Below are 16995 nucleotides of genomic sequence, written 5' to 3' on the forward strand. Positions count from 1 at the left end.
CAGGCACTGACATCACTGATGATTAATCCACTTATATTGTGTGATGTCATTTGTAAATATGTTGTCAATAAGATTGGCAGAGTAGGTTATTCTAGTTAGTTTGGTAATATTTGGATATTAATGAAATACTCTGTAATTTTATGATAATTTGGATTAAGCAGACCATTGATGAAATCTCCACAGTTGAAAAAGGTTTTGTTTCCTTTTTGAGACAACTTTTCCTAAATCCAGTCCTTGAACAGTTCAGTACTTGATCTGGGTCTTTGATATATACAACTAATTATTACATTTTTTATATAGATTTTAGTTTATATACACATTCTAGTAAATCATTAACAATTTCTCATTCAGATTAGTTTTAACCCCAGAATAGGTAAATTGACAGAGTGTCCAACACACAGATAAAAAGTTAAGTATCATTTATTGTTAGAGGAGTGGTATTTACACAGGAAGATTGTCTGAAAGAAGAAGTGACATAAGGTATCTGTCAGAAAAAAAGGCCTTCAATGATAACATTTTATCTTTTTAGTTCTTGAAGCAGAGAACAGCTTGGAGAGGAGGGTGGAGAGATCCCAGGTGAGTGGTGATACAGGAATGCGGTTTGTGGGAGAGTGGCAGTACAGAAACCAGGAGAACTTATCCAGTGTCAAATGGTCAAAGGTGATTCTGGAGGCTCAGGAGGTAAGTCCTTCACAAGAGGTAATCACAAGGAGACTCAAAGGAATGTGAGTTTTCATATGGAGTAAAACTAAAACAGGTCTGAACTTGAGAAAACACAAGAAATAAAACACAAGTTAGTAACTCAAGAAACCAGCACCAGTTTCCACGGACACCCCGACAGCAGGTATTGTAGGACTGGGAACCTTGGTGCACTCACACGTTCGGGGGCCACCAGGAGAGCTGTCAATCCCTCCTCCTGAACTCGGTTCAAGAACCGTAAAATCAGAGGAGGTGGAGGAAAACGCGTACAGAAACATTTTGGGCCATGGGCTGTGGGCAAACACATCCACCCCCAGCGGTGGTTGGTCTCGTGGGCTCAGAGAAAACCATAATTGACACTGAGCGTTTCTCGTGTCACAAACAGGCCCACAGCTGCTATTTCAATCTGAGTCAAAATGCTCCGTCAGAGGATGATTAAAGGTTGTTCTGTCTACGACAACATTGAGACAAGAAGAAAACATGGCTGCAGCATACAATAATCGTGCTGGACACCAGATTTCTGTCCATCGACTGCTGCAGAAAAGGACAGCATGTCGTACAGTGGACATGAAGTGGCCTCTACGCCTTTCTCTGTACCACAGTGCTGAAAAAACTGACCACTTGATGTGAACAGTGCTGTGGTGGTTGCAGCACGTGAATCCTGAATCGTACGCACTACATCTTGAGAGAGATCCATCCTCTCAAAAAGATCCGCACAGCAGCCAGACCACAGGTGCTGGCCCAATCTGATTAACTCCTGATTATTCCTCCCGCCTGGAGGAGAGCGTCCTCCCTCAACGGCAGGTTCCACGAGCGCCCTGATAACAAGTGTCGTAGGCCTGGGAACCATGATGCGTTCACGCACTTGGGGCAGAGGAGCTGCCAGTCCCTCCTCCTGAGCTCGGTTCAGAAAACCGTGATACCAGAGGGAGAGAGGAAGGTGAAAAAGCATTACGACCACAAGCTGTGAGCAGGCACGTCCACCCCAGCGGTGGATCGTCCCGTGGCTCCACGATAATTATAGTTGACATTGAGCATTCTCTTGTGTTGCTACATGTCCACAGGCGCTGGCAGGATTTCTGCCGTGTCTGAGCCATAGCTCTGGGTGGAAGGTCCCAGGTCCCCGTGCCGCAAAGGACCGTCTTTGGACATCACATCCGCCCCTTGTTCGGAATACATGAGATGTACCCTACTCCAATGGAGAGCAGATTGGGTGTGCCCCACACAGCATCTGTCTCACAATGTGGCACATGGGTTGAGCGCATACATCTCCTGCCAGTATGTATGCAACAGTTACTGCTGTCTGTGTGAATCAAAAACCCTGATGATTCTGCAGTTCAAGGTCAGTGTTGAGTCACATTCAAAGAACCCGTGCGACACTCCAAAAACATTTAAATGAGCTGCTGTGTGGAGAACCACAGCGCCCCCACAGCTTGTTAAATGTGTGTGCCTCTGTGAAAACTGACATGTGTGACGTAGGTCTGCTGACGGAAAACAGCTGATATCACTCAACCGGTTCACGTGAGTTGCACTGCTGCCACCTGTCTGTACCGACTGCTCAGCAGCAGCAGGTGTCCAGATAAAGCAGAATTAGAGCGGCTCGGGCGCATAATGGAGTGTTGTTTCTCACAGTTCAAAAAATTGACAAATCTAGAATAAATCTCATCTTTCCAGTTCGTTGGGACCAGGAAGTGATGAAAGAGGGACCTTGCGTTTTCCTCTCCTTCTGAGACTCTAGAAATTACATTTAAAACAGAATTTCCTGAACTTCTGCGAGAGGGGACGAGATCTGTTCAGAAATGACAGAAAACGTCACAGAGTTCCTCCACACTGGGGTTTGAGCTGTACTGCAGCGTGAATCCCCGGATGAAAACGGTTCGCCCATCCGTCTGGAGCGTGCGCTCATTGCCACTTGTTTGTAAGTTATAAAGCGGGCACGCATTTATGCTGTGAAACTCACATGCATGCTGATGTGAGCTGGTGTGCGCTGAGTGAGAAAGAAAACACGCGCGCCCCCGAGCATGCAAATCGTTGTGCGTTTGCTGCGGGACACAGCTCATCTGTGTTGTGCTCACGTTGCGTGCAGCTGATTCGTGTAAACGTTTGGGGATCGGGTGCACATATGAGCCGACATGCCCTGAAGAGTCGTGTGTGCGCGCCCTCATTCATGCAACGCCTTAAGCCAGGATTGCCGCGGGAGCGCGCGTTGACACTGGTGCGGTCAGGAAGCAACGCGCGGCATCGGTGGGGCGAGTTTACCACTGGCTCGGTCTGCAGAAACACGTTCATTCTTGGCTGCGAATCACATGAACTTTTGAGTGATTCCACGAGCTGCAGTATTAATTCAGAAAACCTTCTTCGAAGATGAAGGAGCAGAGCCGCTGTGAGGCTTGTGAAACTGCTGACACTGCGGGAGTGCGCGTTTGACACCACTGCGATGAAAAACGCATGTTGCTCCTGCCGAGAGCGAGATACGTTACTGGTCTCACGTTACCGTTGACGTGAACGGCGGGCGCTGAGAGCTGCGTGCGCGCTTTCGTGACGTGGGAGCGCGTATTGGCACCGCCGACAGTGAATGAAAACAACCTTAAAAAGGCTCATTCTTGCTGAGTGTGTGTGATGGGGCCGCTTGTCAGATAATCCATGCTGACAGCCTGGCTAAAAGACACTTCATCATAAAATGATGTTTGTTTCACATCGTGTCATCAACACACCTCCAGCAAACCGACACCTGGTTATCCTCCCTTGAGCTCTGTTTGTTGTCCTAGAGGGCCCCCTGTTAGCAAAGTCCGGGAAAAAAATGAACTTCCGGATGCCGGGGACGTCTGACGGGAGGGGCTGGCATAGCAGAGCTGGGGAGGTGTTGTACAGCCGTGGAGCATCTTGAAATGATCTCTCGCTGATGAAAAGAGGACCTCCAACAAGCTCCTGCAGCTCTCCTGAGAGGAAGGTGGAGCGATGAGCCAGAAGAGCCTCTGGGACCTCGTTCTCCGGCTGCAATGCGGGGCGGCAGACCGCAAAAGAGGAGCACCGGTTGGGGATGACGTCAGCTGCCCTGTAGACCGAGTGTACTGCAGGGGCCGGCAGCATCGTTAGCAAGCAGCTGCTACAAGAGCGGAGCGAGCTGAAGGTCAGAGGGGCCCACCGTCTCTTCCCGCCTCTGAACGTGTACGCCAACAGCGTAACGTGTTGTTCGCTGCGGCCGTGTGGTGGTGAGCTCAGTTGGAGAGCGGTGTCACCGTCTCGGTTACACTAACCGGAGGCATGGGATGCTGGTCCACCTCGACATCTTGCTCCAATGAAGCCTCCATCAGGCTTGGCTCCAGGGGGCACTGAGGGACGTTCCGCTCGGTGAACCCCTGCTTTGGAGATGGGTGCGGACTGTGGAGACCGCCCCCCCAATCTACTAGGAAAAAACCGTCTGTGGCCTCGCTCGTAGGACATCCTGTTAAGAAAACGAGGCCATATGGATCAAGACGGTGAGCTGGAATGGAACCTGGTAGGAACAACCTTCCCGCCAGATCATCCGAACTGGTGGGAAAGGCGTGGGACGTAAAAAAGGTCCCTTCATGTCAGCCACCTCCTGGGTTACACCGGGCAACCCCTGAGGGTGCCGTCAGCCGTGAGCAGTGTGATCGCCAATGCGAAACGAGGTGGGATGGGGTGAGCATTCACTCAGCCCCCCTCCACCGACACGACGCTCTCCAGGAGGGAATGAGCAGCGGGGGGCTGCAGCTGAGTGCCGCCTGTCCCGGAGGAACCATCCGATTCGCTCCGAGGGTCGGCGATAAGAGGAAAATTACAAGATGGCATTGTCCAGCGTGTAGCAGCCTGTCACTGAGAAAAATTCATCGGCGCTTACCTTGAAACAAGACTGCTCATCAGCTTCTCCTTGGGGAGGAGAACTCACCGGACGACCGGAGGTCGACTGCCGGGCCAAGCATTCTTAACAAAGGTTGGTCATCTACACAACTTTCCTTCTTCGTTCTTCTGACAGTGCTATTAGCTTGCTGAAGAAAAAATGGGAGCTGATTTCCCGCTCTTAACGTAATTTATACGGACCGGGTGGGGTGGGCGTGGACTAAATTTTTCAGTGTGATGCTTTGCATATCGGGATAAACCCACTAAGCGACAGCCTTAAAGGGCGAAGCCTATACGAAATAGAACCTATAATAAACTGAGGTTTAGCAGCTTTAAAAACAAAGAGCTCACCCTTCTTATGGTGGTTCCCAGAAATAACCAGATGGAGGTGGTTGGCCCTTTGGGTTATGGAGGTGATAGATTGACCTGTGAGTGCAGCAACAATGAGAGGTTGAGTTAGGTCCTGCAGGTAATTCTATTTGTTCCATTAAACTTTTGCTTATAATATTCTGCTCTGCACCTGAATCCACAAGGGCAAATAGGTTAGGCTATACAGGTCCTTCTCAAAAAATTAGCATATTGTGATAAAGGTCATTATTTTCCATAATGTAATGATAAAAATGAAAGTTTCATATATTTCAGATTCATTGCACACCAACTGAAATATTTCAGGTATTTAATTGTTTTAATACTGATGATTATGGCATACAGCTCATGAAAACACAAAATGCCTGTCCCAAAAAAATTAGCATAGTTCATCCCACCAATGAAAGACAAGTGTTTTTAATACAAAAAACGCCCATCTTCAAATAATCATGTTCAGTTATGCACTCAATACTTGGTCGGGAATCCTTTTGCATGAATGACTGCTTCAATGCGGCGTGGCATGGAGGCAATCAGCCTGTGGCACTGCTGAGGTGTTATGGAGGCCCAGGATGCTTCAGTAGCGGCCTTAAGCTCATCCAGCGTGTTGGGTCTTGCGTCTCTCAACTTTCTCTTCACAATATCCCACAGGTTCTCTATGGGGTTCAGGAGAGTTGGCAGGCCAATTGAGCACAGTAATACCGTGGTCAGTAAACCATTTACCAGTGGTTTTGGCACTGTGAGCAGGCCAGGTCGTGCTGAAAAATGAAATCTTCATCTCCATAAAGCTTTTCAGCATGAAGTGCTCCAAAATCTCCTGATAGCTAGCTGCATTGACCCTGCCCTTGATAAAACACAGTGGACTAACACCAGCAGATGACATGACACCCCAGTGCCTGTGGAAACTTGACACTGGACCTCAAGCAATGTTAATTCTGTGTCTCCTCTCTTCCTCCAGACTCTGGGACCTTGATTTCCAAAGGAAATGCAAAATTTACTGTAATCAGAGAACATAACTTTGGACCACTCAGCAGCAGTCCCAGGTGAGATGCTTCTGACGCAGTCTCTTGTTCAAAAGTGGCTTGACCTGGGGAATGCAGCACCTGTAGCTCATTTCCTGCACACGCCTGTGCACGGTGGCTCTGGATGTTTCTACTCCAGACTCAGTCCACTGCTTCCGCAGGTCCCCCAAGGTCTGGAATCGGCCCTTCTCCACAATCCTCCTCAGGATCCGGTCACCTCTTCTCGTTGTGCAGCGTTTTCTGCCACACTTTTCCCTTCCCACAGACTTCCCACTGAGGTGCCTTGATACAGCACTCTGGAAACAGCCTATTAGTTCAGCAATTTCTTTCTGTGTCTTACCCTCTTGCTTGAGGGTGTCAATGATGGCCTTCTGGACAGCAGTCAGGTCGGCAGTCTTACCCATGATTGCGGTTTTGAGTAATGAACAAGGCTGGGAGTTTTTAAAAGCCTCAGGAATCTTTTGCAGGTGTTTAGAGTTACGTCGTTGATTCAGGTGGTTAGGTTAATAGCTTGTTTAGAGAACCTTTTCATGATATGCAATTTTTTTGGGACAGGCATTTTGGGTTTTCATGAGCTGTATGCCATAATCATCAGTATTAAAACAATGAAAGACCTGATATATTTCAGTTGTTGTGCAATGAATCTGAAATACGTGAAAGTTTCATTTTTATCATTACATTATGGAAAATAATGACCTTTATCACAATATGCTAATTTTTTTAGAAGGACCTGTACAAATGAATGAAAAATGAATGGAAGTCAATGCAAAGTCCCTGTAAAGATAGAAAGACAAACTGTGTGTGTGTTTGGGGGGTGCGTCTGCTGTGTTTGTTTTACAGTGTGTGTGTATATCACCTCTCCTTATGTGTAAGCGTGTCAGTCAGTAAACGCTGAGCAGGAACTGCTCCTGTCAGACTGCAACTGAAGCTGAACTCACAGGTTTGTCTGCTCACTTTTACTTTTTCTTATTTAGTTGAGAGGCAATGAGAACTAGCTGACTGTGATGTTTGAGATTAACTAGCACTGAAAACTGGTTAACTGTTTTTAAGTGTACAGTATTTAGAGCCAATTTGTAAATTGTCTTGATCGTGTTTTTCAGCTTCTTGTTTTTCTACTTTTGTGTACAGTGGTGCTTGAAAGTTTGTTAACCCTTTGGAGTTTTCTATATTTCTGCATATATGACCTAAAACATCAGATTTTCACACAAGTCCTAAAAGTAGATAAAAAGAACACAGTTAAACAAAGGAGACAAAAATATTATACTTGGTCATTTATTTATTGAGGAAAATGGTCCAATATTACATATCTGTGAGTGGTAAAAGTATGTGAACCTCTAGGATTATCAGTTAATTTGAAGGTGAAATTAGAGTCAGGTATTTTCAATCAATGGATGATGATCAGGTGTGAGTGGACACCCTGTTTGATTTAAAGAACAGGATCTATCAGAGTCTGATCTTCACAACATGTTTGTGGAAGTGGATCATGACAAAAGAGATTTCTGAGGAGCTCAGAAAATGAGTTGTTGATGGTCATCAGGCTGGAAAAGGTTACAAAAATCTGTAAAGAGTTTGGACTCCACCAAACCACAGTCAGACAGATTGTGTACACATGAAGGAAATTCAAGACCATTGTTCCCTCCCCAGGAGTTGTGGACCAACAAAGATCACTCCAAGAACAAGGTGTGGAATAGTGGGCGAGGTCACAAAGGACCCCAGGGTAACTTCTAACAACTGAAGGTCTCTCACATTGATGTTGATGTTCATGAGTCCACCATCAGGAGAACTCTGAACAACAATGGTTCATGGCAGGGTTGAACGAGAAAGACACTTCTCACTGGGGTGGGGGGGGGGGGGGGGTCACACTTGATACCGAAAGCAAAGGTTTACATATTTTTACCACTCAAATATGTAATATTGGATAATTTTCCTCAATAAATAAATGACAAAGTATAATATTTTGTCTTATTTGTTTAACTGGATTCTCTTTATCTACTTTTAGGACTTGTGTGAAAATCTGATGTTTTAGATCATGTTTATGCAGAAATATAGAAAATTATAAAGAGTTTACAAACTTTAAAGCACCACTGTACTGTATGTTTACCGTTTATTCATCCTTTCAAACTTGTGGTTTTGACATTTCTTACAGAGAAGAATCAAAAATAAATTTTATAATTTGAAATCAATGTTTAAACAAAATTATTGACCAAGTTCCAGCTGCTAAAGTAACATCTGTAATGTATGACAGTCCAATCACAAAATGTGGGACTTTCATTTATTTACAAAAAAAAAAAAAAAAAAAACCACACAAAAAAAAAAATCACATTTAAAGATACAGAAACTGTTTGTTTTGCATTGATGCAGCACCCCACAGAAACTCTTAGTAAAAAACTATTTCATATGAACATGAATAAATCTGAAAAGTTTTTAGTAAGTGATCATTAATGAGGCCAGCAGCACTGACTGAACATTACTTGAACATTCAGTTGTGAGTTTGTTTTATTCTTGTTTGTTTTGTGTCCTTCTTGCTCTTTAAAGTAGTTTTTGTTCAGTTTAAACATGCTAGAGTCTGTGATTTGCCATTTTGTTCAAGTTTGAGATTTTCTGCTCATTTGGACACTATTTACAGTTTTTGCCCCTTTTAATTTTCTGTCCTGTTTTGTCTTGTTTTCAGTTGTTTTTAACCACTAAAGCCATTTCCCCCTCTTGTTGAGCTGTTGTGGATGTTTTTATTTATTGTGTTTTTGTGTGGCATGTCAGTTTTTTCTGCATTCAGCATTTTCTCAGTAGACCAGGACCAAACATACAGATGTGTTTTTTGTTCAAATTCAACCCTGCTTTGGTTTTACAAATAATTCACTGGTTCTGTTACCCATCAGGCAGCACGGTGGCTCAGGTGGCAGAGCTGTTGCCTCTCAGTGAGCAGGTTACCCTGGTTCAAGTCCTGGTCTGAGGGCCTTTCTGGGTGTAGTTTGCATGTTCCCGCTGTTCATGCATGGGTTTACTCCAGGTACTCCGGTTTCCTTCCACAGACCAAAAACATGCATGTTAGGCTGATTGGTAACTCTAAATTGTCCCTAGGTGAGAGAGAGAGAGAGAGAGAGAGAGAGAGAGGTGAGAGAGAGAGAGAGAGAGAGAGAGAGAGAATGGTTGTTTGTCTCCATGTGTTCCTGTGTTGGACTGGAGACCTGTCCAGTGTGTCTCCTGCCTCTCACACAGTAACTGATGGATATGGGCACCAATGACCCCTGTGACCCGAAAAGGAAGAAGCGGGTAAAGAGGATGGATGGATTATATCTAAATGTAACGAACCCCCTTATGTTTGGACCAAAATCACCACAAAAAGTAAAAATAAAATGATTTATTTATTTTCTAGGTGAAATATTGCAGATTGGGCCGGTTCTGGTTTGGGTACAGGTTCTGGATCAGGGACAAGTCTATGAGACAGAGATCGGTTAGTGGTCGTGCAGGAGACAATGGGGAGCAGAAAAGTCAAGTAAGGAGGACCACTAACCGTCTCAGATGATCTTGGGGGTTCTGGAGACTGAAGAAGTCTAAATTGATCCCAATCGCTGCTGGAGGAGCTGAGTCTGGTGAGGGACTGCAGCCGGCCACAGCGACAGGCAGGTGATGAGTCCGTCAGGCGCAGAGTCGTGGTCCAACGAGCCAGGGTCCAAAACCAAATAGAAGATGACTGAAGGGACCGGAGGAGTAGACAAAGAGGCGTAGTCATGCAGGCGAAGGTCAGAAACGTAGACAGAAGGCTTAATAATCCAAGGGGTCAAGCGAGAGACGATGTCCAGGTGTCGTGGGTCCAGGAGCCGGGAGGTCGAGCCGAGAGGTGAGGACAGAAACCAGGAGCGGGACAGGAACAAGGAGGACAGGTAAACTACGACAGGGAAACACTATGACTAGAGGGAAACAAAACAGGATCTTGAATGTGAGGTATCTACTTGCAGAGAACTGTTTTCAACTACCGGGCACCAAAGAGGAGAAAGAGTGAAGCTTATATAGGGTGAGAGTGACAGGTGCAGCCAGTTGAGCTCTAATCAGCTGCTACTGGCTGCTGTGAAGACAAAGCTAAACAAACCGTGACATCGCCCTCTACCAGCATGCGAAGAAGACAACCTAAAACGCACATGTATAAATAAACACTACAGGAGCGGAGAGAATAAATGAAACTTACAGGATAGATCTATTGCAAACTTTAAAAGGTGATCAGGGTGATAGAAAATATAATCTAAAGGACGTGATTTGTGACACTAAAACTGGACCAGGAAAAATGAAAACCAAAGAGTGCTAAAACAGAATGGGCAGGGACATCACAGTTAGGCCTGGCATGATAACAAATTTTGCTGGGCGATTAATTGTGTTACAAATTATTGTTATAAATGATAACATAGTTTATAATTTTATAATAATAAGTAATTATTGTCAAATTTAAGAAGAAATGTTGGCTAATTTTTGTGTCTAGTACCTTTTTTGACCACTGGATGGCAGTATAAGACTGTTTGAACCAAAGGATGGATAGTGAGGGAGTGAGCAGCGTGTCTAAGAAAAATGGGAGGGAGGCCCCTTGATGTGACATGGACTGTCTCTCCTTCCTTTTTTCAGTTCTCAAAAATGGCAGACGCTTAGTGTGGTTTGAGCTTTTTAGCATAGCATTTGTCACAACAAAGCTTTTAATTAAAAAACAAATCAGTAAACAAGTTCTCAGCTTCTTTTTGCAGAGAAAAACAACTTTTTACACAAAGGCATGGATTTCAACCGTGAATTGTGGAGCTTCAGCAAGACAGAGGTTTATTCCCCAGGTCGGCCTGTTAGCTTAGCTTCTTAGCTTAGCTGCTTTTAGCGCTCCAAAAACACGATTTTGGATGGTTAAAACGGCTTTTAAAGAGAAAAGAGAGAAAAGAGAAAGGGAGGGGTCAGTGAAGAGCACCGGATTTGAACCTTTCGTCATCCAGTGTCTTCAGTAGAAAGAGAGAGACACAAAGAAATGATAAGCTGATAAATGAAAATGAGGTCAATCATTTTCATTTATCATGTGATTAATTGATTTATTGTTTATTGTGACAGGCCTAATCACAATGCAATGCATTCTGGGTAGTGGTGCTTTTTCAGACAGGATACAAGATACCAGTAGGTTTTATCATAGCGCTTTGTTATAAAAAGTATTTGTGTCCCTGTGATGGACTGGAGACCTGTCCAGGGAAACCTGGAAATGATTCATTCTGCAATTTTAACCTGTTGGATTAATTCATTATCCATCCATCCATTGGGTTCCTCTTGTTCCAGAGTCAGGTCTTGGGGGCGGCAGTTTTATTAGGTAGGTCCAGACATTTCTTTTCACAGCCACCACTTCCAGCTCTTTTGGGGGGATTTCAAAGTGTTCTCATGCCAGCTGAGAGACAAATAGTGTTTTTCCACTGTCTCAACACGGCTGCTCTGTTCCGCACTGCACTAGTTAAGAGCCTTCCCACTGCCAGTACCCACTTCCACTCAGCCCAGTTGATGGGATCATCTTGTTTGTGGTTCCAAGCAAACTGCTCTGAGCTGACGATTTTGACATAAGCAGGCAGCAACCGTTGATTGGCCAGCAGAGCTACGTCACTGGATGAGCCACCCACTTAGATTGTTGTTTCAAGTATCCCAGTTTCTTGTTCAGTATGGAAACTCCAAAAGTGGTGCTGTGGACCATTGACAAGGTCCAGACCTTTCTGCCTTTATTGGCAGATCAGAAGATTCAGCTGAACGACGCAAGAAACAAACAAATATATAGTACATCGAGACATGGGTGATGATGGTGCAGCATGGCCACACCACAGTACTGGGATAAACTATCCATCCATCCATCCATCCATTTTCTTTGCCCGCTTATTCCATTTTGGGTCACGGGGGTCGCTGGTGCCCATGTCCAGCAATCACTGTGCGAGGGGCGGGGTACACCCTGGACGGGTCGCAGGTCCATCACAGGGCCACATAGAGACAAACGAGACAAACAAACATTCACTCTCTCACTCACACCTAGGGACAATTTAGAGTTACCAATCAGCCTAACATGCATGTTTTTGGACTGTGGGAGGAAACCGGAGTACCCGGAGAAAACCCACGCATGCACGGAGAGAACATGCAAACTCCACCCAGAAAGGCCCCTGGACCGGGGTTTGAACCAGGGACCTGCTCGCTGAGAGGCAGCAGCTCTACCAGTTGCGCCACCGTGCTGCTGGGATAAACTAAAGAAACTGAAGTCATTACAGTTATGATGCCCACCCACATTGCATTGACGATCATAGAGCAGGGAAACAAGGCACAGAGGCAAATCACCTACACCTGAGAAGAACCGAGAAGATGAGGATCAACTTGACTTGTACTTATCAATAGCAAAGGGGCTTTAGTCTCTCCAGCGTGTCGTGGGTCGTCCCTGGGATCTCTTGCGAGTCAAACATCCCTGGAGCACCTTCCTGGAGGTCTCCAGCGTTCATCCTTATCAGATGCCTGAACCACCTCCACTGACCCCTCAGTGTGGAGGAGCAGCGACTCTACTCTGAGTCGCTCTAATAACCCTGTCTCTAAGGGAGAGTTCACCTACCCTGCAGAGAAAACTTATTTAGACTGCTTATATGCACATGCTCGTTCGTTCTGTCACTACCAAGAGTTTGTGCACATAGGTGAGGGCAGGAATGTAGACCTTCTACCTTCAGAGAGCTTCTCCTTGCAGCTCAGCACTCTATAGAAAGTACAGTACACACTACTGCAGAAGCTGCACCGATCTGTCTGTTGATCTCACAGGTTCATTAGTTAATCAGTAAAAAAGTGACTCAGGGCACGGTTTTGCGAAGTTTCAGTCCTCAGAACCACCCAGAAAGTCAAACAACAGTTTGTGTCACACCTTAGTGTGGTTCCTGTTCCTGCCTAACGCTGCCTGATGTCAACAAGAGCTCAAGTTCGACTGTTGGACATTGCTCAGGCCAAGGTCTGAGCTTTAAACCTGAGTTTTTCATGTTTTTTGTGTTTTTTCCTTTATAGAATGCAGAAGTCAAACCCTGAAACTGAAGGTTTTTAGACGCATTAATGATCCGAGGAATTGTTTATTCATGCAAAGCCAGCTGTCTGTGTTTGGCCTTCAGTCACGTCAACTTCAGTCTCCTCTGATTTGCATGTTGATGGAAACAGACCAAACAGGCGTCAGTTCATTTTCATTTACTGCCTCATGTTTGTGTGCAGGTGCAGCATAACATTTTCTCCGAGCACAGTTAGATTTTGATAAAGCCTGCAGACAGGGTGAGGGACCACAGAATGTCCCTCAGGATTTCAACTACAGACCTGTTGTTCTTTGCCACATGTTCTGAAGGAGCTTTTCACACATGCTGAAAGAAACCTGTTGCTTGTTACACGGCCTGTTCATATCTGTGGTTTCTACACCGTTTTGAATCTGTTTCAGGTGAAGTGACTGCATGTGTTCAGCGATGATGCCTCTGTTCATGTTTGGTAGTACGAATAATGAACTTCCTGAAATATAAGGAGACAGGGTGTCAGTTACACATCCTGTATGAACACATACACACATACATTTCTGTAGTAACAACACCACATTCAGACATCTAATACCACAGTTCAAAGTCATTTAAGTAGTTTTTTTGTTGAGTTGTGTCTTAAAAATGTTAACTACCAGATGTGATGGAAGAGAAACATCAGTTACAACAGGGCTCCAAGCTCCTCTGAGTACTTACTGGTAATTCGATTCAGTTCATCCATCCATTCTCTTTTACCCGGGTCTTCCATTTGGGGTCACGGGGGTCGCTGGTGCCCATGTCCAGCAATCACTTTGTGAGGGGCGGGGTACACCCTGGACAGGTCACAAGTCCATCACAGGGAGACACAGAGACAATTCAGAGTTACCAATCAGCTTAACATGCATGTTTTTGGTCTGTGGGACGAAACTGGAGTACCCGGAGAAAACCCACACATGCACGGAGAGAACATGCAAACTCCATGCAGAAAGGCCCCTGGACTGGGATTTGAACTGGAAACCTTCTCCCTGAGAGGCAGCAGCTCTACCATTGTGCCACTGAGCCCCGAGGAACTCCATGACTAACTTTGGTGTATGAAAAAGATTTATTATTTACATTTACAAACTGGAATCTATCAGGCAAATATGATTTAAAACTTTTAAGAGCATTTCAGACCAAGCAAGGTTTAAGTTTTTAGAATTAAATGATTATTGTCCTCCGTCATGGAGTGAAGAAGGAGAATTGGAAATATCATTTGTCTGTTTTTGCATGTTGTGAGCATGATAACTTGAAAAACAAGTGAGGTACAGACTCCCATTTTGGTGTGTGGCTATATCTAGGCATAAGAAAGATTTTATTTCAAAAAACTGATTTTCCACATCAAAATTAAAAATTGCTGCCGCATGGCCAAACATTAAGCTAAGGGGCCAGGGCCACTATTGGCCACCCCCTGGCTCCACCACTGCTCCTGGTGGTGGATAAAATTGCTCCTTCCACTCCCCAGGATCTCAGTTTGCTCTGCTTTGGTGAAGCAACAAAAACTACCTCTCTTCTTCTACACAGTGTCACTCCTACCCACTTGAATATCTTGCACCAAAAACCTGAAGGTTCACTCTCACTTCCTGTTCACCAGTCCAAAAACACTCAACTTGAAAACTGCACACATTCACTGTTCATATTCCTCCTCATGTGACTGCTGGTGGATTCGAACCCCCAACTCTTGCATTGGAGGATGACTAACCACTCAGCCACATCTGGCCTTTATGGAAAAATAAACAAATAAATACTTTAAATTGTTTAAATTGTGGGCCCTGAACCTATCATCTATTAAAGATTAACTTTTTGAATGGAATTATGGAAGTTAAACAACTTTTCCATGATATTCTAATTTTTTGGAAAGGGTCTGCATATACATGGTACATGTGTAAGCTGCTCATACCAGAGACAGTAATGCACCCCAGTACCATCAGAGAAGCAGGTTTTCAACTGAGTGCTGATAACAGACTGAATGGTTTCTCTCCTTTTTAGTACAAAGAATGCAGAATGGGTGATAAAAAAATCAAATTTCAATTCATCTGACAACAGATGAATTTTCTGCTCTACCTCAGTCCATTTCTTGAAAAGTTTTAGCAGAGTTCACATATGGCTTCTTCTTTGCATGACAGAGCTTTAACCAGTTTCTGTGGATGGCATGTGAACTGTGTTAGCAGATAGTGGTTTGTGGACATGTTCCTGCGCCCAGAAGAGAATCTGACTAATTTTGAAGCAGTCCAGATCTCCAAGATCTCAATAATCCAACAATGACTTTCAGTCGTTTCCTTTGAACTCAGAAATTTCTCCAGATTCTTAAAATATTTAGTTAATATTATGAACTGGGATATCTAAAGTCTTCTTATTTTTTTGGATCATCAATCTGAAATTGTTCCACTATTTTAGACAGAGTTCTTTGAAAACTGGTGAACCTCTGCCCAGCTTTACTTCTATAAGATTCAGCCTTAAAATGCTTGTTTTATATTCAGTCCTCTTACTGGCCTGTTGACAACTAACCTAATTAATAGCAACATGCTCATCCAGCTGTTTCCTACTTGCAGCCTTTACTTTACAGCCTTTTGTTGCTCCTGTCCCAACTTTATTTAGATGTCGCTGGCACAAAATTAATGCCAAAAACACATTACTTTCATAAAAGTTGTATAATTTCTTAGTTTAGACATTTAATAGGCTTACTATGTTCCATTTAAAATACATTTTTGTAAATCAACTAATTTTGTTAGTATTTACATTTTCCATTTCAATTTTCTCCAAATGTCTCTTGTTTGCAGTGATCCCTGCAGGAACAGCCATGATGAGTCTGTGAACTCTGCTCACGGGATAAAGAAAACAGCATCATCTGACAGGCCGCATCATTTCCAAGAATTCCTGCAGTTTGCAATCATGTGCAGATAATGTGTGCCAGCTAGGACTGCACACGTGTTCCTGTTCACCCAGCTTTGGGCTCGTTCCACTCTGTGCTCCAGCCAAATGCCTTTAACTCTGTCAGGCATCGAGCAGCTCCACCACCTTGTCAGTAGGTTTTGTCAGATTTACTATCTCCAACTTCACTGTAGGAGCAGATTTCTTCAGCAAAGCTGCTTAGTGGGAATTTGTCTAACCAGCTTCACGTTCACTGCTTCTGCAGTGGACTGTGTGTGTGTGTGTGTATTGGTGCATGCGTGTGTGTGTGTTGAAGACATTCACACTCTCTCCATCTGTGAACACAGCTCCAGTAAATATTCCACCTAACGAGGTGGTGGCTGTAATACACTCAACTTGAAAACCACCAACACAAGTATACATGGGGGCAAGATGTGGTAGAGGCAAGGCAGCCAACCCAGGACCCGAAAGTCCCAGGTTCGATTCCCAGTCATTGCACATCTCGTGGTGTCTCTGAGCAGGACACCTCATCCCCAATTGCTCCACAGGTGCTTTCAAAAGCTGCCTACTGCTCCACCTGGGTGTATCCCAGGTGCGATGGGTTAAATGCAGAGAGCCAATTTCACCATTGTATGGGAACATACAACGATGATAACACATAACACATTACTATTACTATTACATTATCAGAAAAGAAGAGTAACATGTGCCTGAAGACTGACGGGGTGAGGTAAGTAGGAGTCGATGAGTTCCAGCGTGCAGCAAACACATCTTCAGTCTGATGGGAGAGTCCCAGACATTCACATGACAGACCTGAGTTCAACACCACACTCCCCACAAGGACTTACTGTCTTATTGAAACAATTTGCCAAATGTTATCAGTATGTACAATGTACAATTTGTACATACAACTCACAGCTGTGTAAGTAAATGAGGGAATGAAAAAGAAACACTTCTACATCCACAGCAACTTGCCATGTAGGAAGAAAAGATGTCAAAATCTAACATTCTATCTATCATCTATCTATCTATCTATCTATCTATCTATCTATCTATCTATCTATCTATCTATCTATCTATCTATCTATAGATCTATAGATAGATCTATAGATAGATCTATAGATAGATCTATA

General features: G+C 44.3%; 1 protein-coding gene across 1 annotated transcript in view; it reads left to right on the top strand.

The window, feature by feature from the left end:
* The first annotated feature begins 594 nt into the window (after positions 1-594).
* Positions 595-16995, top strand: part of LOC119427178 — a 23259-nt gene continuing 6858 nt past the window's right edge. Inside the window, exon 1 of the mRNA XM_037694762.1 lies at positions 595-681. Within this exon, the coding sequence (XP_037550690.1) occupies positions 595-681 (87 nt within the window). The remainder of the gene's footprint in view (positions 682-16995) is intronic.

Source organism: Nematolebias whitei, chromosome 2 (assembly GCF_014905685.2).
Source record: "Nematolebias whitei isolate Nwh7 chromosome 2, NemWhi1, whole genome shotgun sequence".
Classification (NCBI taxonomy): domain Eukaryota; kingdom Metazoa; phylum Chordata; class Actinopteri; order Cyprinodontiformes; family Rivulidae; genus Nematolebias; species Nematolebias whitei.